This window comes from Lepus europaeus, unplaced genomic scaffold (assembly GCF_033115175.1).
Source record: "Lepus europaeus isolate LE1 unplaced genomic scaffold, mLepTim1.pri SCAFFOLD_105, whole genome shotgun sequence".
Taxonomy (NCBI): domain Eukaryota; kingdom Metazoa; phylum Chordata; class Mammalia; order Lagomorpha; family Leporidae; genus Lepus; species Lepus europaeus.
The window spans coordinates 766,347-789,959 of record NW_026909023.1 but is presented as its reverse complement, the minus strand read 5'-3'; the positions used below and the strand labels follow the sequence as shown (position 1 = coordinate 789,959).

The window sequence follows — 23,613 nt, the reverse complement described above, 5'->3', positions numbered from 1 at the left end:
TCCCGTGTCTGACACCCCTGAGGGCAGAGGCTGAGCCTGGGAGGCCCTGGTCATTGAGGAGGAGTTGGGGGACACAGCCCTGAGCGGGGGCGGCTGCGGGGAGACCCCCACTGCCTGACCACGGCCCCCCACGCCCTCTGCGCCCCCACGCCCTGGCACGGGCCTCCTCAAGCCGGGCTGGGGGCGCCGCAGCTTCCGACCAGGCCTGCGTTCCTTCACGGCTACTCCGTTCCCAGCTGGGGGCCACGTCGCCTCTAGTTCCAGAACATTCTGTCACCCCAAAATAGCCCCGTCCCCAGCAGGCACCCACTCATCCCTCCCCCCCCCCCGTGACAAGATGCCCACTTCCTGTGTGGATTCTCCCGCCCTGGACCCACTTCCTGTCTGGAGTCACCCCCCTGGACCCACTTCCTATATGGAGTCACCCCCTGGACCCACTTCCTGTCTGGAGTCACCCCCCTGGACCCACTTCCTATATGGAGTCACCCCCTGGACCCACTTCCTGTCTGGAGTCACCCCCCTGGCCCACTTCCTGTCTGATTCACCCCCCTGGGACCCACTTCCTGTCTGGAGTCACCCCCTGGACCCACTTCCTGTCTGGAGTCACCCCCCTGGACCCACTTCCTGTCTGTGGATTCACCCTCCCCAGACCCACTTCCTGTCTGGAGTCACCCCCTGGACCCACTTCCTGTCTGGAGTCACCCCCCTGGACCCACTTCCTGTCTGGAGTCACCCCCCTGGCCCACTTCCTGTCTGGAGTCACCCCCCTGGACCCACTTCCTGTCTGGAGTCACCCCCCTGGCCCACTTCCTGTCTGGAGTCACCCCCCTGGACCCACTTCCTGTCTGTGGATTCACCCCCCTGGACCCACTTCCTATCTGGGGTGACCCGCCCTGGCCCAGTTCCTGTCTGAATTCTCCTGCCATGGACCCACTTCCTGTCTGATTCACCCCCCTGGACCCACTTCCTGTCTGGGGTCACCCCCAGCCCACTTCCTGTCTGGAGTCACCCCCCTGGACCCACTTCCTGTCTGTGAATTCTCCTGCCCTGGACCCACTTTCTGTCTGGGGTCACCCCCGGCCCACTTCCTGTCTGTGGAGTCACCCCCCTGGACCCACTTCCTGTCTGTGGATTCACCCCCCTGGACCCACTTCCTATCTGGGGTGACCCGCCCTGGCCCAGTTCCTGTCTGAATTCTCCTGCCATGGACCCACTTCCTGTCTGATTCACCCCCCTGGACCCACTTCCTGTCTGGGGTCACCCCCAGCCCACTTCCTGTCTGGAGTCCCTGCTCTGGCCTCTCCCTGTCTGTGGAGTCACCCCCAGCCCACTTCCTGTCTGTGGTCACCCCCGGCCCACTTCCTGTCTGGGGTCACCCCCGCTGGACCCACTTCCTGTCTGATTCTCCCGCTCTAGACCCACTTCCTGTCTGGAGTCACCCCCGGCCCACTTCCTGTCTGGAGCCCCGGCTCTGGTCTCCCTGCCGTGGGCGGCCCCCTTTGTGTCTGTGTCAGGTGGACAGAGGAGAGCCGGGCCCCAAAGGCCAGGACGGTGCCACGCGCCAGGAGAGGCGGCCAGCAGGACCAGCCCGGCGGTGCCTGCACCCACGCAGGGCGCGTGGGGGAGGCCAGCGCTGCGAGGGTGGGGAGGGGCCGGGGGCCGGGGGCCGCACTGCTGACATCTCGGGGGTCAGGCGGCCGAGTGACGCTGCGAGTGGGGAGCGACGGGAGGGTGGCGGAGACGGGGGACCGGGCCCCTCCTGTGTCCAACCCAGGCCCGGCCGGCACGGCGGGCTGCTGGGGGCCCGGGAGTGCCCCGGGTTCCGGGTGGCCTGCGGATCTTTGGGATGGGGCCTGGGACTGCGCCTCGGTTTCCCCTTCTGCACCAGGGACTCGTGGGGTGGGACGGGGGGGCACCTGCCCGGCGGGGACCCACAGATGGCATGGGCCTGGGCTCAGCAGAGCCTCGGCCCCCAGAGACGGCCACGTCCCCATCCCTGGCCCCTGTCGCGGCGCCTTCAGGGGGAAGGACCGGGGACAGGACAGGGTCCGGGGGATCGTGGGGCCCTGTTGCGGGGCCCTGGCTGCGCCCCCGTGTGAGCCTCACGGTGGGGGTGGGAGGTGGCCCCCCAGGATGGAGGCGGGCTGCGTCCTAGATCTGGGGCCCCCCGGGGTTTCCGTCCCTGACACTCATTAAGCCCTAATTAGGCTGCACCTGCTGTCAGTCCCGGCCGGCCCTCGGGGGGCGGGGGGCTGCGACCCACTTTCCAGGACAGCTTGTGCATGGGGTCGGGGCAGCCCAAGGAGAAGGGGAGCCCGAGGCTGAGCCGGGCCCTGCTCGCCCGCCGCCACTCGGCCGGACCAGGGCAGCGTTCGGGACCGGGTCGAGCCCAGCTCCCCTCCACGGAGCCCCAGCCCCTGCTGCTCAGCGGCCCGGGACTGACAGGCGGTGGTGGGCGGCGCGCGGGGGGAGAACCACCCCCAGGTGCCGTGTCTGCTGCTGGGGTGGTGACTCAGGGGCGCCTGGAGTGGCAGGTGGCAAACCTCACGTCCCTGCTCAGCCCTGCGCGTGTGTGTGTGGGCCGACAGCCGGAGCTGCCCCAATTCCACAGACGGGAACACTGAGGCCACACTTGGGCACAGCTGGGCCGGTGTTCCAACAGCATCTGTGCGTCTCCCAGCACGGTCTCCGGCGGCCACTGGCTCATCTCAGAGATGAGGTCCCCCAGCCCAGCTCCCCGAGCTGCCTGCTCCCTCACCCCACACTCGTCCCGCCCTGCACACCTCTTCCAGGGAGCCCTCCCGGACTGCTCTGCCAGCCCCAGGGTCTGTCTGCTGCCAGCCCAGGCCAGAGCCCCCTCCCCACCCCACCCCAGAAGCACCAGGGTCTCAGGCGGCCCTGTGCACGCTCGTGACTCCGGTAGGGGCTGCTGGTTGGCAATGCAGATCCCTGGGCCCCCCAAGTTCTGATTCCATACCTGGGGGCCGGGACACCCGGGTCTCTCCTTGCACCCAGACTTGTTGAATGGGGCTCCCCGGCCAGGGTCCAGAGGCCCCCAAACACCGTGGGCCACGGAGCCCACAGAGAGGGAGCTGGGCCCTGCGCCCCCAAATCCCTCCCCGCCAGGCCGAACCGCCCCAGCTGCAGGGGCGCAGCCGCTTGTGGTGCGGACCCCAGGCGCCCCCAGGCTGCTGCAGACCCCACTGCGGGGACAGAAGAAGGCGTGGGGCCGCCCCCCACTCCCCCAGACACGGCCGGCTCCCCTTCCCGCCCCTCCGGCGGAACGCACCCGCCCAAGCGTCCCCACCGCCCGGGGGGCGAGATGCCCACCCGCTCCGCGCCCCAGGGGAGGGCGGGGGACCCCGTGCGGGGAGTGGACCTCAAAGTTTCCCGGGGTGAGCGGGGAGGGGGTCCAGGCGAGGGGACGCTGTGCGCCGGAGGGGCGCGCGGGGCGATTCCCCCCTGGCGGGGGCTGCGGGCGCGCACAGGGGGCTGCGGGGCACGGGAGCGCAGAGCGCGGGCTCTGGGGTCGCCCGGGCCTGCAGGTGCGCCCCGCGCCGGGCCCCGCACCGCCACTCACCTGGGCGGCTCGGCCGCTGACACGGTGCGGGCTGCGGCGCGGGGCCGCCCGGAGCCGACTCGAGCCGCCGCCGCCGCCGCCGCCTCCTCCCGGCTCCGCCGTGCGCGTCCCCGCCGCGCGCGTTCGCCGCCTGCCTTCGCGGCGCGCCTGGCGGGGGCGCGCGGGGGCTGTGCGGAGCGGCGCGCGGGCGACTGCGGCCGCAGGTGTGCGGGGACACGTGGACACAGGTGGGGGCTGCGCGCCCCCTAATGCCGCAGGTTGCCCCGTGTGGATCTTTCTGGAACTGCCCCCCAGCCTGGCTTCCCCGCAGCTGCCCCTGGGCACCTGCCTTCTCCGTCCCCGGGGGCCCAGAGGAAGCTGAGCCGCTAGGGTGGCCCCCGACCCCCGTCCTCCCACGCGAGTTCCCGGGGCCGGCGGGAGCCCCTGCTGCGCCCCGGCCGGGCGGCTCGCAGCCACTGGTGTCCGGCCGGGTCCCCGCTGTCGCTGTCGCTGCCTGCTCCCGGGGGCTTGTACGGGGAGCGGGTCTTCGGCTTTGATGAACAGTGAGGAGTGCGGGAGCCCGCGGCCTTGGCGGGGAGGGGCGCGAGGGGCCCTGCTTCCTCCCTCGTGGGCGCGTCCCGGCCAGCAGTGGGCCCCGCTGCGTTTGCGGAGGGCGGGAGCGGCTCGGACCTTGCAGTCTGGTGTGGGGGTGGGGGGTTGTGCAGCCCGGGGAGGGGGCGCTGCCTCCCCAGCTCGGGTTACCCCGAGCGCGCCGCGTGCGTGGCCGTGGGGATGGGGGTGGGGGTGGCGGAGACGCCTGTATGATTCCCATTGCACAGATCTGCAGGCTGAGGCCGGCCCGGAGAGTAAGTGGGGGACCCGGGCCTGGCTGCCGTCACCTTGTGCTGTGCACCCGTCCCCTCCCCCGCCCGCCGCGTCCTCCCGCGGCTTTGCCACCTGTGACTCAAGCAGCTCGCCTCTCAGACTGTCGCGTTGGCCTGGGGCCCAGACACCACGTCCCCGGAGGCCAGGCCGCCCCCCCCCCCCCCCGCCCAGCCCTGGAGCCAGGAGGGGGAGGGGGCTGCTCCCCTCCCCCGCGGCCCAGGTCCTGAAGGTCACTTCCCCTCTGACACCTGCCTGGAGGGGCCCAGCACCGGGCGGGCGGCTGTCCCAGGAGGGGCTGTGCCTCTGAGCTGGGGAGCCCTGGGCTGTGTGGCCGTGGGGGCGGTGCCCTCCAGCCTGGGGAAGGGGCCTGGGCACAGGGTGTTCCCTCACCCGCCGCCCCCTCGCTTCCCCCACCCCTGCAGCCTTCTGTCCCCAGCTCCCCAGTGACTTCCTGCTGAGATTCCCCTTTGTCCCCGCCCCTGCTGCGTCTGCGCCGGGCACACAGTAGGCGCTCAGCAGATGCCGCTGGGGGACACTGAGGGTGGCAGTTGGTTCCCGGGGAAGCGCCCCCCCGCAGCTGTGGCCTTGTCCTGGGCTGGCGTCCCCTGCTCCCTGCCCCACCCAGGGCGGGTGCTCGGCTGACCTGCACCTGCCACTTCTGTGGCTGCCAGCAGGGTGAGGGAGGGGCTGCGAGTGACCTTGAGGTGTCCCTGGACCCCTCCCCCATCCCCCACCCCCGTGGCCCCTCCTAGAAGGCTGCCCTGGGGTGGAGGGGCGGAGAGAGCGTGGGCGAGGGTGACAGGCACAGGTTACAGCCTGCCAGGCAGTGGGGCGGCTGTACCTGGTTGCCAAGGTTACGACCGTGTTGCCATGGAGACGGACCACCTGGGAGGCAAGGCTGTGGGAGGGGCTGGAGGGGGCTCCCCGTGGGGCCCCCAGGGAGGCCAGCAGGAGCCTTGCTTAGGTAACCCCCATCCCGGGGGGGGGCCAGGTGCGAGGGTCCCGGCCGCGGAGGGAGGGAGGCTGTGGGGGGGCGGGTGACACCCCCCTGGAATCGCAAACGTCGCCGTGACGGGCTCTGCTGGCCACGCGCTGTGTGCCCGCCCTCCCCTCTCCTCCGAGAGGCGGGAGTGACGGCCGAGCCCCCGGCTCGGGAGCAAGTGCCGTGGGCGGCGTGACCCCCAGGGGCCCCCACACCACCACTGGCTCGCAGACGGGGGCCCTGGGAGAGCCTCGGGGACAGCCCTGGGCTGAGGTTGGCAGCCGGAGCCACCGGGGGCTGGAGGCAGGGCCGAGTGGGCGGGCGAGTGGCCGGGGCCCGCAGCCCTGGGCTGGGTTTTGAATGGGGCTCCTCCCGTGGCCGCCACACAGGAAGTCCTGGACACAAAGTTCTCATTATGGAACATTTCAGACGCCAACAAAGCCGAGAGGCACACGCGACGCCCCCCACTCTCCCCGGGCCCCCCAGGCGCGTGTGGCCCGCGGCTAAGCTGCCGTCCCGGACGCCCGCATCCCACGTCGGAGGTCCGGGGTCAAACCCCCGGGGCCACTTCCACCGCAGCTCCCGGAGGAGCAGGCACGGCTCCGGCCTGGGTCTCTGCCAGCCACGTGGGAGCCGGAAGGAGCCCCTGGCTTCCGTGTGGGACCGCCAGCACCCTGCGCAAAGGCCGGAGACAGGAACAGGCCCCGCACTCGGGGTCAGCAGCAAGGCCCTGTGGCCGGGACAGAGCGGCGAGCAGGGGAGGAGTCCAAGGGCCACGCAGGACGTGGGTGGTGCTGAGCCCCGTGGGGGAGGGGCAGCCAGGAAGCAGGTGGTCGTTCCTGGGGCGGGACCCCCTCCCCCGGCCATGGGACGGCCGCTATGGCTCCCCTCAGCCCCAGTTGCTGGATTGCAGGGTGAATGGTGTAGGACGTCGGCCGCCGGTCTTCCTCCTGTGTGCCGAGGGTCTGGTGGGCTGGGACCCGCCCCGTCTCGGCCGCACGGGCTCTTCCTGTCCTACCTGGCAGGTTTTGGCTCCCCTGGCTCCTGGCAGGACTGGTGCTGTTTGCTCCTTGGAAGCTTCCGGACCCGTTCTGGGGGTGGAGAGCTCTGAAGGTGACCCCAGCATTTGGATGGGGTGAGCTGGGGGAGCGCCAGGCGGCCCTGGGGGTGCGTCCGGTGCTGGGCAGGCTTCGGGGACTCCAGGTGGCACCTGTGGGCGCCCGTGCCCCAGCCGTTTGTGCCATCGGGTCACCGCCCCGGCTCTCTGGGCGCCGCTGTCCTCACACCTGTCACTGTCCAGCCCCAGGCCAGCACTGGACACCTGGTGGCCGCGGGCCTTCGTTCCTGGGGGAATCCTGACCCCTGCTGGCCTCCATCGGCGCAGCCGAAGGCAGGGTGGGCGGACAGTGGCCGGGAGAGCGTGCCGGGGAACTGACCCGGGTCCTGGGTGGAGGCAGGGCCTGGAGTCTTCCGCAGACGGACACACGTGGGTCCTGCTTGGATGAGACCCCGCGGCAGGGGAGCTGGGTGTGGCCGTGCCGCGGGAGGTCTGGAGCCCCCGGCGCCCCAGGTCTCGCCCTGGGTGGTCCCCAGCTCAAGGAGACCCCTGAGGCCGCCTCTGGTCATGTCCACGGCCCGGCTGAGCTAGGCAGGAGCGGGCCCCTCCCCTGGCCACTGAGGGGACAGCGCTGTGCCCCCGGGCTGGGCAGGCGCCGCTCCTCCTCTCCGCCCCCTCCCACCTGGCTCCGTTTCCATGCCCATGAGGTGGGGGTGGCCTTGGGGCCCCGGGGGAGGGCTACGTGGGGGGGCGCACCCCTGGCTGCTCACCCTTTCTGGACCTGACAGGCCTGGGGGGCGCAGGAACCAAGCTACTCCCGGACAGGGTGGGGGCGGGGCTGCCCCTCCGCAGGGTCGGGATCGTGGCCGCCTCCGGGGCCCACTGTGGGGAGGCTCCGGGGTCCCGCGGGGGCCTCCGACGACCTCTCCCAGAGCGGGCCTTCTGTGGACAGGACCCAAGGCCTCTCTGCCAGCACGTGGAAGCCGTGGGCCGTGACTGTGGGCACGTGCGGCAGCGCCGGACCCTGCTCCATCGCCGGAAGCCCGGGGCCTGGGGCCCGAGGCCTGCGCTGACCTCGGGCGGGGAGCTGGAAGGGCGGGACCCGGGCAGGGGTCAGCGGGCGGCCTCCGGCGGGCATGGCGGGCGGGCTGGCGCAGCCGGCCGGGGATTTATAGCAGCGGCCCTGGGGATCCGGTGTCGCCGCGGCCGCTGCCCTGGTTCTGCACCTGCCCTGCTGTCCCCGCCCCCCCATTGTGAAATATTAAACTTTCCGTGGAATACTGAAGGCGAAATATGAAATATTAAACTTGTTCTCTTAAAATATTAAACAGCCCCTCAGGGCTGGGCAAGGATCCGTCCGATTGCTCCCCGGCGCCGCACTTGGCCCCTCACAGGACCCCACAGCGCTGCCTCGGCCCCCCCCCCCCCCGGGGGCAGGAAGCAGCCGAGGGCGGGCGCGGTGCCCTGGTGTCCAGGGCCTGGTTGCAGTCCTGGCTCCCTGGGAAGGCAGGTGGTGGCCCCAAACCCACAGAGACCAGGGTGGGGCCGGCCCTGCCCTGGCTGCTGGGGCACCTGGGGGTGGACAGCGCATGGGAGAGTTCCCTGCCTTTCAACTAAGCTCCAGGACTCTCTGGCCTCTCCTGGGACACTCCGGGCCCTGGTGGAGGCCCCGCTGCACGGGGAGACCCCAGCCCCCCCCCCCCCCCGTCGCCGCCCCTTTCTGGAGACCAAAGCGAGCACTGGGAGGGCCCGGAGGCACCCAGCTCTGCAAGACCCGCCCGGCGGCTGACCACACGTGCCCGGCCCGAGCCCACTGCAGGCCCCTCTCCCCAAGGCGTCCTGTTTTCCTAGACTGGTTTATTTATCTGAAAGGCAGAGTCACAGAGAGGTCTTCCATCCACTGGGTCACTCCCCAGATGGCCGCAGCGGCCGGAGCTGTGCCGACCAGGAGCTCCATCCGGGTCTCCCACGGGGGTGCAGGGGCCCCACCACTTGGGCCAACGTCCAGTGCTTTCCCAGGCCACAGCAGGGAGCTGGGTCGGAAGTGGAGCATCCGCGCCCACGTGGGACGCGGGCACCACAGGCAGCGGCTTCACCGCGTGCACCCCAGCGCCGTCTGAACACAGCTCACAGGCCAGAGCCGGCAGGAGGCCGGGCTGGGCCGGGTCCCGGCCCTGGGGGCTGCAGGGGCAGGGAGGGCTCTTTGTGGGGGCAAGGCGAGGGGGTGGGGCCGCGGAAACGGGGGGGGGGCTCCCCTCCGCCGTCCCGGCCCCCAGCTGTGAGGCGGGCGCCCCTGGCTAACCCGCAGTGCGCGGCTTCGGTTCCGAGATGGCCTGATAGGGAGACCAGGCCAGATGGCTGGGAGCGGGGCGGGGCGGGGCGGGAGCAGGTGCGGGCGGGGCGGGGCGGGGGCCGGTTCCGCAGCCGGGGAGCAGCTGGTGCCCGAGGGCCGCAGATCCCTGGAGCCGGGGGGCCGCCCCCGGGGGAGAGGCCCTGGTGGGGGCAGCAGGCGAGCTGGGGAGACGGGGCCTGGGCTCCAGGTCAGCGCTCGCCTCCCGCGTGGCCCAGCCCCCCAGGAAGGAGGGGGCGAGGGGGCGGGCGGACGGGGAAGGGTCCGGGGCCAGGGGCTGAGAAAGCGGGAGGCGAGCGGGCAGTGGGGCTGCGGCTTTACTGAGCGGGGCCGGGGGTGATTCCGGGGCGGGCGGGGGCGTGGCTGAGCCGGGCGGGCCGGGGGCGGGGCTGACCCACGCGGGCGGCGGGCTGAGCTGGTGGGAGTGGGGCCGGGCGCGCGGACCCGGGCGGGCAGGGGCCGGGGGCGGGGCTGAGCTGGCGGGAGTGGGGCCGGGCGCGCGGACCCGGGCGGGCAGGGGCCGGGGGCGGGGCTGACCCAGGCGGGCGGCGGGCCGGGGGCGGGGCTGAGCCGGGTGGGAGTGGGCCCGGGCGCGCTGACCCAGGCAGGAAGGGGCCGGGGCGGCCGCACGGGCCGGGCGGCCTAGGCGTCCTGCTGCTGCACGAAGGGGTTCGGGATGGCCTCCATGCCGTCCTGCGGGCAGATGAGCACCACCGACGTGCCCCTGCACACCACCAGGCCCAGCTGCCGCGTGTCCTCCGTCAGCTTGTACTGGTCGTCGGGGTCTGGGGGTGGGGGAGGGCTGAGGCAGGCGGGGCGAGCCGGCACCCCGCACCCGCACCCGCACCCCACGCGGACAGGGAGGCGGGCGGAGCACAACAGGCGGCACGGGCTGTTGTCAGGGGCGGGGCGGGGCACGGGGCGGCCCCGGAGAACGCAGCCCCCACGTGGGATCCACCTGCACCACGACCCAGCCCAGGACCCACGGCTGCAGGCCCAGCGCCCCGGGCTCCCCGCACGGCCTGGGCGTCCCCGGGGAGGGGCTGGGGGGGCTGCCTGGGCCCAGGAGCCGCGGCGGGGGGGCCGGCTCACCTCGCATGTGCTCGATGGTGCCGTCCAGCACGAGGTTGAGCAGGGGGTCGAAGCCCTTGAGGATCCCGCTGGCTGGGGCGTGGGGGGGGGGCGGCGTGAGGTCGGCACCCGGCCTGGCCCAGGGGGGGCTAGCACGGGCAGAGCAGCCAGCTCCCCCGGTGCGCCCCAGGGTGGGGGAGCCCAGCGCAGGCTGGGATGGGCAGGGCAGCGCGGCCCCTGGGTGGGGGTGCCCAGTGCGCTGCCCGGGGCGCCTGGGTGGTCACTGCTGTTCAGGCTCCATTTCCAACAACTTAAGGACGCGGCTGCACCTGGGCGCTGAGGCCCCGACCCCACCGGCTACAGGGGAGTGAGTGGGCGGGGCCAGCGACCCAGGCCACCGGCCGGCCCTGGGCACCAGCCTGACCGGACAGGAGCACCATGCGAGTCCCGCGGCAGAACACGGGGACCCCGGCCCACAGCCACAGACAGACGGGTTGTGGCACGTGGGCTTGGCGGGGCGTTGAGTGTCACTCCCCGGCAGGAAGAGGCCCTCCAGCCTCTGGGTCTCTCCCCAGATGGCCTCAACGACCGGAGCTGCGCCGACCCGGAGCCAGGAGCCAGGAGCTCCATCCGGGTCTCCCACGCGGGTGCAGGGGCCGCAGCACTTGGTCCACCGTCCACTGCTCTCCCGGGCCACAGCAGGGAGCTGGGCCGGAGGGGAGCAGCCGGGACTCGAACCCGCGCCCCTATCGCACCGTGGGGGCTGCAGTGATGGACAAGCCCTGGGTCCCCGCCCCCCACGCGGGAGACCCGGATGGAGCTCCTGGTCCTGCCCGGGCTGCGAACCAGAGAGGGGAGGTCTCGCGGCTTTCCGAATGAAATGCGGGTGGACTTAAGTGTCTGGGCCAGAGTGGCCGCTGACCACAGGGCGTGCAGGCCGCGCCCCCTGGCGGGCGCTGGTGGCAGCGCGGGCCCGGGCACCGGCACGACCAGGGGGTGCCGGCGGGGGGCCGCGCCCGGGGGAGGCCCTGGTGGGGGCAGCAGGCGAGCTGGGGAGCCGGGGCCGCCCTCGGCCTCTCGGCCCGCGAACGCGCGGAGCGGGCGGCCTCACCTTCGCGGCCTCCCTGGAACTTCACCCGGATCGTCTTGTCGATGTACTTGGACAGGTCCAAGATGCTCTCCTTCTTCTTCTTCTCTTTGTCCTGCGGGGAAAGCAGAGCGCGTGAGGCAGGGGGCGCGGTCCGACTTCAAGCTGCCCGCCCCGGCTCCGCCGCGCGCTCACCGCCATCTTCCCGCCCCGCGCCGCTCTGCGCAGGCGCCGCCCCGCGGCCTTTGACCCCAGGCGCGCGTGCGCATGCGCGACGCATGCGCGCCGGCGCCCCCGGCGGTGTTGCCGGGAAACATCTGCCGACGGCGGCGGCTGGACCGGCCGATATGGCGGCGGCGCTGGCGCTGGCGCGGCTCGCGGCGGCCTCGCTGCTCTTCGCGGCCCAGGTGAGGCTGCGCCGGCCCTGACAGCCCCGCGGGCCGCGGCTGCTCTGCCCCGACAGCGCCAGGCCCCGCGTGGGGCCGCGCTCCGCCCGCCCCGCGGCCGCCGCCTCCGGGACCCCGGTCCCCCGCGTCCGCCGCAGCGGGGCCGGGGCCCTGCCGTGACCTTGCGGGCTGTGCCGCTGTCCGCTCCGCTCCCGGCCGCGGCCCCTGGGTGGGTCCCGTCCGCCCGGCCGGCTGCGCTGGGGCCAGGGTCCGCCCACCCCGCTCCGAGCCTCAGTTTCCCCGTGGGGTTGCGGGGCAGCGTCCCGGGCCGGCCCTGGCGTGGGGGCCGCGCTCCGGCGTCCGCCCGGTGACCTTGGATGGGGGCCGCCGCTGGGCGCGGGGGTCGGTCCCCTGCAGCCGCGGGAGGTCGCGGCCCCGAGTGGCCGGCGGGGCTCTGGACTCGGGGCCCCCGCTGTGGCCCGGCTTGCGGCGTCCCTGGCGGCCGACGACCCTCGCGGAGCTCCCGGGGCCCGAGCCGTGGGGGCCCGAGGCGGCCAGGCCTTGTGCGGGGCCCGCCAGCGCCCCACGCGGGAGGCCCCTCCGGTGGGCGTGGGGCTGCGCCGGGGACTTTGTCCTGGGAGCCAGGGAGGCCGTGTCCGGCCCAGGAGAGCAGGCTCTGCCCCGGGGACGCCGCGGTGGGGGTGGAGTTAGGGCCGCTGAGCGGGAGGCCGCCCCGACACTCCTGAGCCCACCTGCTCCCCGGCCTGCCTCCCGGAGATGTGTGGGCCCCTGCCCGGCTACGCAGGCTGGAGCCCAGCGCCGCCCCGGAGTCGGGGTCCCCCCTGCTCCCCCTGCCTGGAGTCGGGGTCCGCTCTGCCCCCCACCCGGAGTTGGGGGCCACTCTGCTCCCCCATCCAGAGTCGGGGTCCCCTCTGCTCCCCCTTCCTGGAGTCGGGGTCCACTCTGCCCCTCCACCTGGAGTCGGGGTCCCCCCTGCTTCCCCTGCCTGGAGTTGGGGCCCCCTCTGCCCCCCAGAGTGGGGTCCCCTCTGCTCCCCCCAGGAATCAGGGTCCCCCTGCCTGGATCGGGGTCCCCTCTGCCCCCGCTGGGCTCCCTGTGTCCGTCGGCCCCACCGTGGCTCTGCTGGTCACTGAGTGGCCCCTGCAGAGCCCAGGGCGTCCTCGGGCCTGGCCCCCAGGATTCCGTTAGAGCGAGCGAGGGCGATGTCCTCCATCCACTGGGTCACTCCCCACGTGGCCACAGTGGCGGGGCTGGGCCAGGCTGGAGCTCTGGGTCCCCCACGTGAGTGCAGGGCCTGAGCACGGCATCTCCCACGGCTTCCCCGGCGCCATAACCGGGAGCTGGAGAGGAGCAGCGGACTTGAACCGGCGCCCGTGTGGGATGCCGGTACCGGCCCTGCAGCAGCTCTGTCAGTCTGCCCCAGCGGGGGGCCAGCTCTGGGGGGGGGCCTGCCCCCGCCCCCAGTCCCCACCTCTGCTCCTGTCCAAGGACGCGTCACCAGTGAGCAGGCACAGGGCTGGTTTGGGCTGGACTCCCGGTCTCATCGCAGACTGCTCCCCGGGGCCGGGGCTGGGGCTCTGGACAGCGAGTGGATGCGTGGACACCAGGACCGGCCAGGGGGAGGGGCTGGGAGTAGGGGCTCCGGGTCCTGGGGGGGCAGGGAAGGAGCTGCTCGGCCAGGTGCCCTGGGGACGGCGGCCCCGTGCGCCTCCTCCATGCTGTGGACTTGCTTCCCTGAGCCGGCCGCGGTCCCCATGGGTCACACACACCTGTCACATGGGGTCTGCGCCCTCACGTGTCATGTCTGTGTTGTGGGGTGAGGTCTCATGTCACATGTGTTACGTGGGGTGAGCCCTTGCGTGTCTGTGGGGTGTATGGCCGAGCCTCGCGTGGCGCCCTCTGGGTGCTGTTGTGCGGGTGACGGTGCAGGGTGCCCCAGTGCAGGTGCTGGGGGGTCCCCGAGTCAGGGCGCCGCGCTGCGTGTTTGTTGTCAGCCGCGTGGCTGTCGCCTGCGTGTTTCACGGCAAGTCTTGGGCGTGTGCAGCCCCGCGGGAGCAGGGAGCAGGATCTTAGAGGTGGGCTGGGCTCTGACGTGCCCTCCCCAGGGGGCCCGGGGTCAGGCCGTGCTGGCTGTGGCCTCCCAGACCCCCATCCGTGGGCCAGAGCAGCTGGACCACAGGGGTTGGCCGTGGGGGGGGGGCGCAGGGGGTCTCACTGCCGCCCCCAGGACTGCGCCGGTGCCGCCACCGTGGTCCAGCCCACGTCTCCCTGTGAGTGCAGGCTCCAGGGCCAGCCTGCCGAGGGCTCCGAGGGCTCCTCCTGGTCACCTGGGGCTCAGGGCCCCAGGCAGCCGCGCCCAGCCCTGTGGGGAGGTGTGGGAGCGGGGGAAGGCGGGCGGGGGCTCTGCCTCGCTGCTGGCCTGGGCCCGGTGCTGCTCACGGCCCTGCACTTTGGCCCTGGTGCCTCTGGCCCTTGGCCCGCCGCCTGCTGTGTGGCTCTGGGGCCCTCTGATCCCAGCACTGGCAGGCAGTGTCAGGCAGACTGCTGGGGTGCCGGCCACCCACCCAGCGTCCCGTCCGGCCTCGCATCGGGGTCTCTGCCCTGGCCCGGGTCCCAAGGCGCAGGGCAGGGCTGCAGCGTGGTCCCCGCCCGCCCTCAGGTGGCCGGCGAGTACGGGATGCTGCGCGTGGTGTCCCAGACGGAGACGCTCAGGGGCAAGGACTACTGCGTCCTGTACAACCCGCAGTGGGCGCCCCTGCCGCACAGCCTTGGCAAGGCGGTGAGTGCCGGGTGTGGAGGGGGCGGGGGGGGGTACTGGGCGCCCAGGGGTAGGGTGCAGTGAGTACCGGGGGGGGGGCGGGGGTGCTGGGCGCCCAGGGGTAGGGGGCGGTGAGTGCCGGGGGGGGGGTACTGGGCGCCCAGGGGTAGGGGGCAGTGAGTACCGGGGGGTGGGGGTACTGGACGCCCAGGGGTAGGGGGCGGTGAGGGCGGGGGGGCGGGGGTACTGGGCGCCCAGGGGTAGGGGGCGGTGAGTGCCGGGGGGGGGCGGGGGTACTGGGCGCCCAGGGGTAGGGGGCGGTGAGGGCGGGGGGGCGGTGAGGGCGGGGGGGCGGGGGTACTAGGCGCCCAGGGGTAGGGGGCGGTGAGTGCCGGGCATGCGAAGGGGCGGGGGTAATGGGCGCCCAGGGGTAGGGGGCGGTGAGGGCGGGGGGCGGGGGTACTGGGCGCCCAGGGGTAGGGGGCGGTGAGTGCCGGGCATGCGAAGGGGCGGGGGTACTGGGCGCCCAGGGGTAGGGGGCGGTGAGTGCCGGGGGGGGGTACTGGGCGCCCAGGGGTAGGGGGCGGTGAGGGCGGGGGGGTGGGGGTACTGGGCGCCCAGGGGTAGGGGGCGGTGAGTGCCGGGCATGCGAAGGGGCGGGGGTACTGGGCGCCCAGGGGTAGGGGGTGGTGAGGGCGGGGGGGGGGGCGGGGGTACTGGGCGCCCAGGGGTAGGGGGCGGTGAGTGCCGGGGGGGGGTACTGGGCGCCCAGGGGTAGGGGGCGGTGAGTACCGGGGGTTGGGGGTACTGGACGCCCAGGGGTAGGGGGCGGGGGGGGCGGGGGTACTGGGCGCCCAGGGGTAGGGGGCGGTGAGTGCCGGGGGGGGGGCGGGGGTACTGGGCGCCCAGGGGTAGGGGGCGGTGAGGGCGGGGGGGCGGGGGTACTAGGCGCCCAGGGGTAGGGGGCGGTGAGTGCCGGGCATGCAAAGGGGCGGGGGTACTGGGCGCCCAGGGGTAGGGGGCGGTGAGGGCGGGGGGGCGGGGGTACTGGGCGCCCAGGGGTAGGGGGCGGTGAGGGCGGGGGGGCGGGAGTACTGGGCGCCCAGGGGTAGGGGGCGGTGAGTGCCGGGGGGGGGTACTGGGCGCCCAGGGGTAGGGGGCGGTGAGGGCGGGGGGGTGGGGGTACTGGGCGCCCAGGGGTAGGGGGCGGTGAGTGCCGGGCATGCGAAGGGGCGGGGGTACTGGGCGCCCAGGGGTAGGGGGCGGTGAGTGCCGGGCATGCAAAGGGGCGGGGGTACTGGGCGCCCAGGGGTAGGGGGCGGTGAGGGCGGGGGGGCGGGGGTACTGGGCGCCCAGGGGTAGGGGGCAGTGAGGGCGGGGGGGCGGGAGTACTGGGCGCCCAGGGGTAGGGGGCGGTGAGTGCCGGGGGGGGGTACTGGGCGCCCAGGGGTAGGGGGCGGTGAGGGCGGGGGGGTGGGGGTACTGGGCGCCCAGGGGTAGGGGGCGGTGAGTGCCGGGCATGCGAAGGGGCGGGGGTACTGGGCGCCCAGGGGTAGGGGGCGGTGAGGGCGGGGGGGCGGGGGTACTGGGCGCCCAGGGGTAGGGGGCGGTGAGTGCCGGGGGGGGGTACTGGGCGCCCAGGGGTAGGGGGCGGTGAGGGCGGGGGGGGTGGGGGTACTGGGCGCCCAGGGGTAGGGGGCGGTGAGTGCCGGGCATGCGAAGGGGCGGGGGTACTGGGCGCCCAGGGGTAGGGGGCGGTGAGGGCGGGGGGGGGGCGGGGGTACTAGGCGCCCAGGGGTAGGGGGCGGTGAGTGCCGGGCATGTGAAGGGGTGGGGGGTTCCATTCGTGTGCAGCGTGCGGCCATGCATGTGGTGTGTGTGTGTGTGTGCGCACAGTGGCTACTTCCCTCTCCCGGTCCACGAGCGAGGCCTCTGGGAGCCAGGGCTGTGCCTCCTCCGCTCTGGGCCCTGCGGGTGGCACCTGCCCGTGCCCTAAATCGCGAGGCTGCCTCACTGTGGTGTCTCCGGACGGGGCCCCTAGGACACGTGGGGCTGGGGCACATGTGAGGCCGGAGCCTGGGCTGCAGCAGGGCCCTGTCTTGGGGAGCCGATGCAGCCCCCGGGCAGCTCACCGAGGGCCCCCACCCCCAGTCTCTCCTGCAGCTGCACAACTGGACGGGCTCCCTGCTCTGCTCGGCGGCCGACCTCCCCGCCGGCGGCTTCCGCAGCCGGCTCCCGCTGGTGGCGCGCGGCAACTGCACCTTCTACGAGAAAGTGCGGCTGGCGCAGGGCGGCGGGGCGCGCGGGCTGCTCGTCGTCAGCAGGGAGAAACTGGTGCGCGGGCTCGGGGGGGGGGGGGGGAGGCGGGGGGGGGCTCCGGGCCTGGGGCTGACCCCGCCCCCTCCCCCGCTAGGTGCCCCCCGGGGGCAACAAGACCCAGTACGAGGAGATTGGCATCCCCGTGGCCCTGCTCAGCCATGACGACGCGCTGGACATCTTCGGGGTGGGCCGGGGTCCGAGAGGCGCCGCGCGGGGGGCCTCGCTGGCTGTGGGTGTGGGTGGGCAGGGTCGGAGGCGGCGCCCGTGGCCAGCCCCCGGGTTCTCCCCCGGCAGCGGTTCGGCAGTGCGGCGAGGGCGGCGCTGTACGCCCCCAAGGAGCCGGTGCTGGACTACAACCTGGTCATCATCTTCATCATGGCCGTGGGCACCGTCGCCCTCGGGGGCTACTGGGCCGGGAGCCGGGACGTGAAGAGGTGAGTGCTGGGGAGGGCAGCCCGCCCGGGCCCCGGAGCACACGGAGCCCTGTGTGCGTGGTTCCCGCTCAGGTGCGGGTGGGGGAGGCGGTGGGTCCCCGCGTGGCCCGGCCTCTGTCCGGGGCGCCTCACCCGCGTCCCCGTGCGGGCCCCAAGAAGGTACCTGAAGCAGAAGCGCGACGAGGGCGCCGAGAAGCGGGAGGACACGGCGGTGGACGTGACGCCGGTCATGATCTGCGTGTTCGTGTTCACCTGCTGCTCCATGCTGGTGCTGCTCTACTACTTCTACGACCAGCTCGGTGCGCGGCGCGGCGGGGCGGGCGTGTGCGCGGGGCGTGCATGGGGGGTGGGGCCCGGGGGCGGGGCGGGGCGTGGTGTGTGCGCTGTGCGTGCTCGGGCGGGCGCGGGGTGCTGGGAGCGTGCGTGGTGTGTGCGCTGTGCGTGCTCGGGCAGGCGCGGGGTGCTGGGTGCGGCGAGGCGCGCAGGGGGCATTGGGCCCAGGGGCGGGGCGGGGCGTGGTGTGTGCGCTGTGCGTGCTCGGGCAGGCGCGGGGTGCTGGGTGCGGCGAGGCGCGCAGGGGGCATTGGGCCCAGGGGCGGGGCGGGGCGTGGTGTGTGCGCTGTGCGTGCTCGGGGTGCTGGGTGCGTGCGAGGCGCGCAGGGGGGATTGGGCCCGGGCCGCCTCCCAGCCCGGCCTCCCTGCACCCGCAGTCTACGTCATCATTGGGATCTTCTGCCTGGCCTCGGCTACCGGCCTCTACAGCTGCCTGGCGCCCCTGGTCCGCAAGCTGCCGTTCTGCGCGTGCAGGTGAGGGCGGGCCTCGCCCAGGCCTCCCCCGCGTGGCCGGCCTGCCCAGCGAGCGCCCCCAGCCCTGGGCCCGAGTCCCCGTCTCCCCGCATCCGGACGGCCCCGCGGGCCCAGGACGCCTGTGGCTGCTGGCGGGGCGGCCTGGGGCTGAGCGCCGCCCTCCCGTGCAGGGTCCCCTACCTGCACAAGCGCCCGCAGGCCCGCATGCTGCTCCTGGCGCTGCTGTGCGTCGCCGTCAGCGTGGTGTGGGCCGTCTTCCGGAACGACGACCGGTGAGCGCCCCTCCCGCCCCGCTGTCCTCAGCTGCCCCGGCCTGGGCTGGCCTGCACCGGCTGCGCCGCTTCTGGGCCCGCCTGTGTCATGTGAGCTCTGATGGGGATCTGGGCATGGCGCAGCGGCCCTGCCCGTGCCGCCGGCCCCGCCGACACCCGATCCGTGTGCCTGCTCCCGGCCTGGGGCCGTGACAGGGCCGAGCGCCTGGCGCCACGCTGGAGGTACCCCCCCACACACCCCCGGCCACTGACACCATCTGGCGCGGCCCCCAAGCCGAGCCGCGGCCAAGTGCTCTGGGCAGCCTTAGCTGAAGATGTTCGAGTGCCATGAACGCAGAGAGGAAGCGGCTCAGGGCCGAGCCGGCCGCGCGGCTGCCGCCGTCCTGGGTGGTGGCGCGGCCACTGCTGGGGCCTTGCTTTGCTGGTCACCGGGCCTGTGTCCCAGAGACACGGGCTTGGGGACGTGGGCTTGTGTAGCCAGGTGTCCAGCAAGGGGCGGGGGCATGGGAGCGGGAGAGGGCGTGGGCTGGGCGTCCCCCGGGCCCTGCCCCCACGCAGTCTGGGCCCCAGCGTGCTCCCTCGCCCCAGGGCTGCCCCGCGCGGCCTCTCTCGGCCTGCACCTTTGTCCCCCGTGTGGGCGGCTGAGGTGGAGCTGGTGACGCGGCCTCGCCTCCCCGCCCCGGCAGGTGGGCCTGGGTGCTGCAGGACGCCCTGGGCATTGCCTTCTGCCTGTACATGCTGAGGACCATCCGCCTCCCCACGTTCAAGGTGAGGCCCCCCGCCCCCCCGCTCTCCCTGAGGCTCTGGGGTCCCGGGTGCCCGGCCCTCGTCCAGGGGCCCAGCCACTTCCCTCCCTCAGGACCCGGGCCCCCCACTCTCCCTACTGCTCTGGGGTCCCAGGGGCCCAGCCACTTCCCCCCTCAGGCCCCGGGCCCCCCCCCCCCCCCGCTGCTCTGGGGTCCCAGGGGCCCAGCCACTTCCCTCCCTCAGGACCCGGCCCCCCCCCCGCTGCTCTGGGGTCTGGGGGCCCGACCACTTCCCCGCTCGGTCCCAGCGAGGTCTCCAACCTGGGAGGGGGCTGGAGTTGGGGGGGCGGCAGGGCCTCCCTCAGCTCCCCACCCCACCCCGCCCACAGTCCTGCACGCTGCTGCTGCTGGTGCTCTTCCTCTACGACGTCTTCTTCGTCTTCGTCACACCTTTCCTGACCAAGGTGCGCCCGCGCCCTGCCCCCCACGCCCAGGCCCTGACGCCCCCACAATCCCTGCCCCCCCCCCCGTGAACCCTGGCCCCCCTACGCCCGGGCCCTGATGCCCCGCACAAACCCTGACCCCTCCATGGGCCCTGACGCCCCCACAATCCCTGGCCCCCCTGTGAGCCCTGACCCTCCACACCCGGGCCCTGACGCCCCCACAATCCCCTCCCCGTAAGCCCTGGCCCCCCACGCCCGGGCCCTGACGCCCCCACAATCCCCTCCCCGTAAGCCCTGGCCCCCCACGCCCGGGCCCTGACGCCCCCACAATCCCTGGCCCCCCTGTGAGCCCTGACCCCCCATGCCCGGGCCCTGACGCCCCCACAATCCCTGCCCCCCTGTGAGCCCTGACCCCCCACGCCCGGGCCCTGATGCCCCCACAATCCCCTCCCCGTAAGCCCTGGCCCCCCACGCCCGGGCCCTGACGCCCCCACAATCCCTGGCCCCCCTGTGAGCCCTGACCCCCCTACGCCCGGGCCCTGATGCCCCGCACAAACTCTGTCCCCCCCCCCCCGTGAGCCCTGACCCCCCTTCGCCCGGGCCCTGACGCCCCCACAATCCCTGGCCCCCCTGTGAGCCCTAACCCCCCTACGGCCGGGCCCTGATGCCCCGCACAAACCCTGACCCCTCCATGGGCCCTGACGCCCCCACAATCCCTGGCCCCGCTGTGAGCCCTGACCCCCCCACACCCGGGCCCTGACGCCCCCACAATCCCTGCCCTGGCCCCCCATGCCAGGGCCCTGATGCCCCCACAATCCCTGGCCCCCACGCCCGGGCCCTGACGCCCCCACAATCCCTGCCCTGGCCCCCCACGCCCGGGCCCTGACGCCCCGCACAAACCCTGACCCCTCCATGGGCCCTGACGCCCCCACAATCCCTGCCCTGCCCCCCACGCCCGGGCCCTGACGCCCCCACAATCCCTCCCCCCCCACCCGTGAGCCCTGCCCCCCACGCCCGGGCCCTGACGCCCCCACAATCCCTGCCCTGGCCCCCCACGCCCGGGCCCTGACGCCCCATCCTGTGCAGAGTGGGAACAGCATCATGGTGGAAGTGGCCACGGGGCCTGCGGACTCGGCCACGCACGAGAAGGTGCGTCTCACAGGCGGGCTGGGGTGGGGGTGGGCGCCTGGCTGCCCAGGGGGGGCTCCTGGAGCCCTCGGGCCCCTCCGCTCTGCCATCCCGCAGCTGCCCATGGTCCTGAAGGTGCCCCGGCTCAACGCCTCGCCGCTGGCCCTGTGTGACCGGCCCTTCTCCCTGCTGGGCTTCGGGGACATCCTGGTGCCAGGTACTGAGGCGGGGCCGCCCGGGCCCTCGGGGGTCAGAGGTCTTCGGAGTGATGGTGGGGAGGGCCCCGGCTGGGCGGCTCTGAGCAGGCCACGCCCACCTGCTGCCTGGCTGCACCTGGCCTGAGGCCGGGGAGCGGAGCTCCGCCCACGCCCCGCCCCACACCGCCGGCCCGCACCTGCCTGCAGCGGGGCGCCCGCCTGCCCGTCTCTCCCCAGGGCTGCTGGTCGCCTACTGCCACAGGTTTGACGTCCAGGCACAGGCATCCAGAGTCTACTTCGTGGCCTGCACCATCGGTGGGTCCCGGCCCGCCCCGTCCCCGGGGTGCTGCCGCCACCCCCGTCCCGGGGTGCCGCCCCCGTCCCCGGGGTGCCGCCTTTGTCCCCGGGGTACCGCCCCCCTCCCTGCGGTGCCACCCCCTCCGTCCCCGCGGTGCCCCCTCCGTCCCCGCGGTGCCCCCTCCGTCCCTGGAGTGCCTCCCTCCGTCCCCGGGGTGCCCCCTCCGTCCCCGGGGTGCCCCCTCCGTCCCCGGGGTGCTCCCTCCGTCCCCGGGGTGCCACCTTTGTCCCTGGGGTACCACCCCCCTCCCTGCGGTGCCACCCCCCGTCCCCGAGGTGCCCCCCTCCATCCCCGCGGTGCCACCTCCGTCCCTGGAGTGCCCCCTCCATCCCCGGGGTGCCCCCTCCATCCCTGGAGTGCCCCCCTCCGTCCCCGGGGTGCTCTCCCTGTCTCCGGGGTGCCCCCTCCATCCCCGGGGTGCCCCCTCCATCCCCGGGGTGCCCCCCCCAGTCCCTGCGGTGCCACCTGGGCTGCACCGGGTGCCCCCCTCCGTCCCCTTTGGCCCTGGGCTTTGCCGAGTTGTCACCAAAGCCGTGTACCCTGCCGCCGCTGTGGGCTGGTCCGTGGGCGGCCGCGGCAGCCGGGTGACGCGCCTGTCCCTGCAGCCTACGGCCTGGGCCTCCTGGTGACGTTCCTGGCGCTGGTGCTGATGCAGCGCGGCCAGCCGGCGCTCCTCTACCTGGTGCCCTGCACGCTGGGCACGAGCTGCGCCGTGGCGCTCTGGCGCCGGGAGATGGGCGCCTTCTGGAGCGGCAGCGGCTTTGCGGTGAATACCGGTTTGCTATGACTGCAGGGTGGGTCCCCGCCGCCGGGCCCGTGGGGTTCGCTCCTCTCTCCCTCCCTCCCTCAGCGTCCTCCGCTGCGCCCCGGCCCCTCCCGAGCCCAGTCCCTAGCACCAGTCTGGCGTGGCCGCCGGCCCCAGCCGGTGGGGAGCGCCTCCCCCAGGCCCGACGGACGCTCCAGAGACCCGAGGCCCCTTGGGTGCAGAGCCCAGTGCAGGAAGGTGTGGGGCCGTGGCGGGGTCCCTCGGGGCAGGGCCTTGGCGGTGGCATCGCCGCGGCCGCTTCAGACGACCCCGGCCCTGGGTTTTGAGGTCCCCGGACCCCAGGAGGAGCAGCGCCGCCGCCCGGGGTGGGGGCCTTCCTCCCCCTCCTTTCTCGGGGAGTCTGGAGACGCAGAGAGAGCGCCCGCCTGCCGGTTCCCAGCCTTGGCGGAGCAGAACCGGGGCTCCCCGCCGGCGCAGGGCCCAGCACCTTCCCAGGCGCGTCTGCAGGGAGCCGGACCGGAAGTGGCGACCGTGTGGGATGCCGGCGGCTCCACCCGCCGGGACCGTGGCGCACTTAGTCCTGAGAGGCCCCGGGAGACCCCGCAGGCCTCGGCCGTCCTCCCCCGCACGGGGCGCGCTCTGCCCCCCTCCGCTCCCGGCTCACGGGGCTCCTCTCCCTGCAGAAGGACCTCCCTCCGACTCCGTGGGCCGCCACGCCCACCGACGGCCCCCAGCCTCCCAAGGACCCGCAGCCTCCATGTGAAGACGTGGCCAGCCCCGCCCTGCCTGCCGCGCAGCCCCCCAAGCCGCAGCCCCCCGGGCCGGCAGTGCCCGAGGAGGCCGGGGCTGGAGCCCCTGCCCGGGAGCCCGACAGCCCCCGCAGTCCCCGCAGCCCCACGGGCGCGGACGAGGCCCGGAGCAGCACGTCAGCCTAGGGCGGGGGAGGCAGGACTCGGCCAAAAAGCCGTCTACACCCGCGGGAGGGGGAGACGGCGCGGCCGCCGCGCGGACCAAGACCTGCGCCGGGCGCCCTCCCCACATGGTGCTCAGCCCCCGGCCAGGTGCCCGGCTCCAGCCCTGCCCCCTGCGCGGCAGCCTCTCCCTGGCCCGGGGCACAGGACCGGGCAGTGCGGCCACGTTTGGTGCTTCCTCGGCTGCTGCCCGCCAGGCGCAGGGCCCGGCGGGATCCCGGTCTCCGCCCCGGTGGTCCAGACGCCAGGGCCTCGGGCCGCCGGCTGCCGGCTCTGCTGGGGCCGGGCTCCGAGGGCGGCCTGTGGGGGTCACAGACGAGGCTGCGCCCCGGCCCGGCTCCTCTCGGGGGCCCAGGGGGTGCCAGCCGCCCGCCGGGGAGGTTTAATAAAAGGTCACGGCTGAACGTGTGGTGGTGTCGCCTAGTGGGGGGCGGGCCCGCTCGGCCTCTCCCTGCACTCCCGCACCGCCACCCACCTGCAGGGCTGAGCCGCCCACGCGGGAGCGCGGGCTGTGCGGGCTGGCGTGGCGTCCTCTACCTCACCGGCTCTCTGGGCCCAGGACAGACGCCCACCGGAGAGCCCACAGGCGCGCCGGTACCAGGGCAGAGACGCTCGGGTCCCCTCTGCGCGTCCACGGGACACGGAGACACCGGCCCCAGACGCGCCCGCCCTCCACGCCGAGGCCAGCATCTCTGGGTGGCGGCCGGGCCGGAAGCAGCAGCAGGGACGCCCCTGGACGCCGAGGCCGGTCTGCGCCTTCCTCGAAGCCATGTTCCACTCCACTGCGGGGCGGGGATTGTGGCCCCGTGTTGGGGCCTGGGGCCGGGCCGGGGCTCGGCGGCGCGGTGCCCCGGGCGGGCTGGCCTGTGTCTGCCTCTGTTGGATCTGAGAATTAAATGTAGCTTTTGATACTTGGCCTGCTCTCCTGTGCCTGGGGGTGGGCGCAGGGCCGGGGTGGAAGGAACCGAGACAGCCCGGCCGGCGTTTCCCCACGTGGCGGCCGCGCCCTGCCAGCT

The 23,613-nt window shown here is 74.2% G+C and overlaps 2 protein-coding genes across 9 annotated transcripts; one reads left to right on the top strand and one right to left on the bottom strand.

Annotated features, from left to right (window-relative positions):
* Positions 1-9,374: 9,374 nt before the first annotated feature.
* On the bottom strand, positions 9,375-11,245 carry LOC133754417 (U6 snRNA-associated Sm-like protein LSm7). Its single transcript, XM_062184909.1, has 4 exons — positions 11,187-11,245; positions 11,016-11,106; positions 9,926-9,997; positions 9,375-9,618 (listed from the first exon to the last, which is right to left on the bottom strand). Exons 1-4 carry the CDS (start codon positions 11,190-11,192, stop codon positions 9,476-9,478), a joined length of 312 nt encoding a protein of 103 aa, XP_062040893.1. The 5' UTR covers positions 11,193-11,245; the 3' UTR covers positions 9,375-9,475.
* Positions 11,246-11,335: 90 nt separating this feature from the next.
* On the top strand, positions 11,336-23,001 carry LOC133754415 (signal peptide peptidase-like 2B). 8 transcript variants are annotated; one of them, XM_062184902.1, is made up of 16 exons: positions 11,336-11,398; positions 14,058-14,177; positions 16,308-16,490; positions 16,570-16,659; positions 16,770-16,909; positions 17,069-17,208; positions 17,620-17,716; positions 17,887-17,988; positions 18,675-18,756; positions 19,124-19,198; positions 20,177-20,207; positions 20,253-20,326; positions 20,423-20,522; positions 20,740-20,817; positions 21,466-21,626; positions 22,310-23,001. In XM_062184902.1, the coding sequence occupies exons 1-16, from the start codon at positions 11,339-11,341 to the stop codon at positions 22,559-22,561; spliced, it is 1,785 nt and encodes a 594-aa protein (XP_062040886.1). In that variant the 5' UTR covers positions 11,336-11,338; the 3' UTR covers positions 22,562-23,001. The 8 variants fall into 8 exon arrangements, with proteins under 8 accessions (XP_062040886.1, XP_062040887.1, XP_062040885.1 ...); XM_062184903.1 differs by having other exon boundaries at positions 17,066-17,208; positions 20,441-20,522; XM_062184901.1 differs by having other exon boundaries at positions 17,066-17,208.
* Positions 23,002-23,613: the final 612 nt, after the last annotated feature.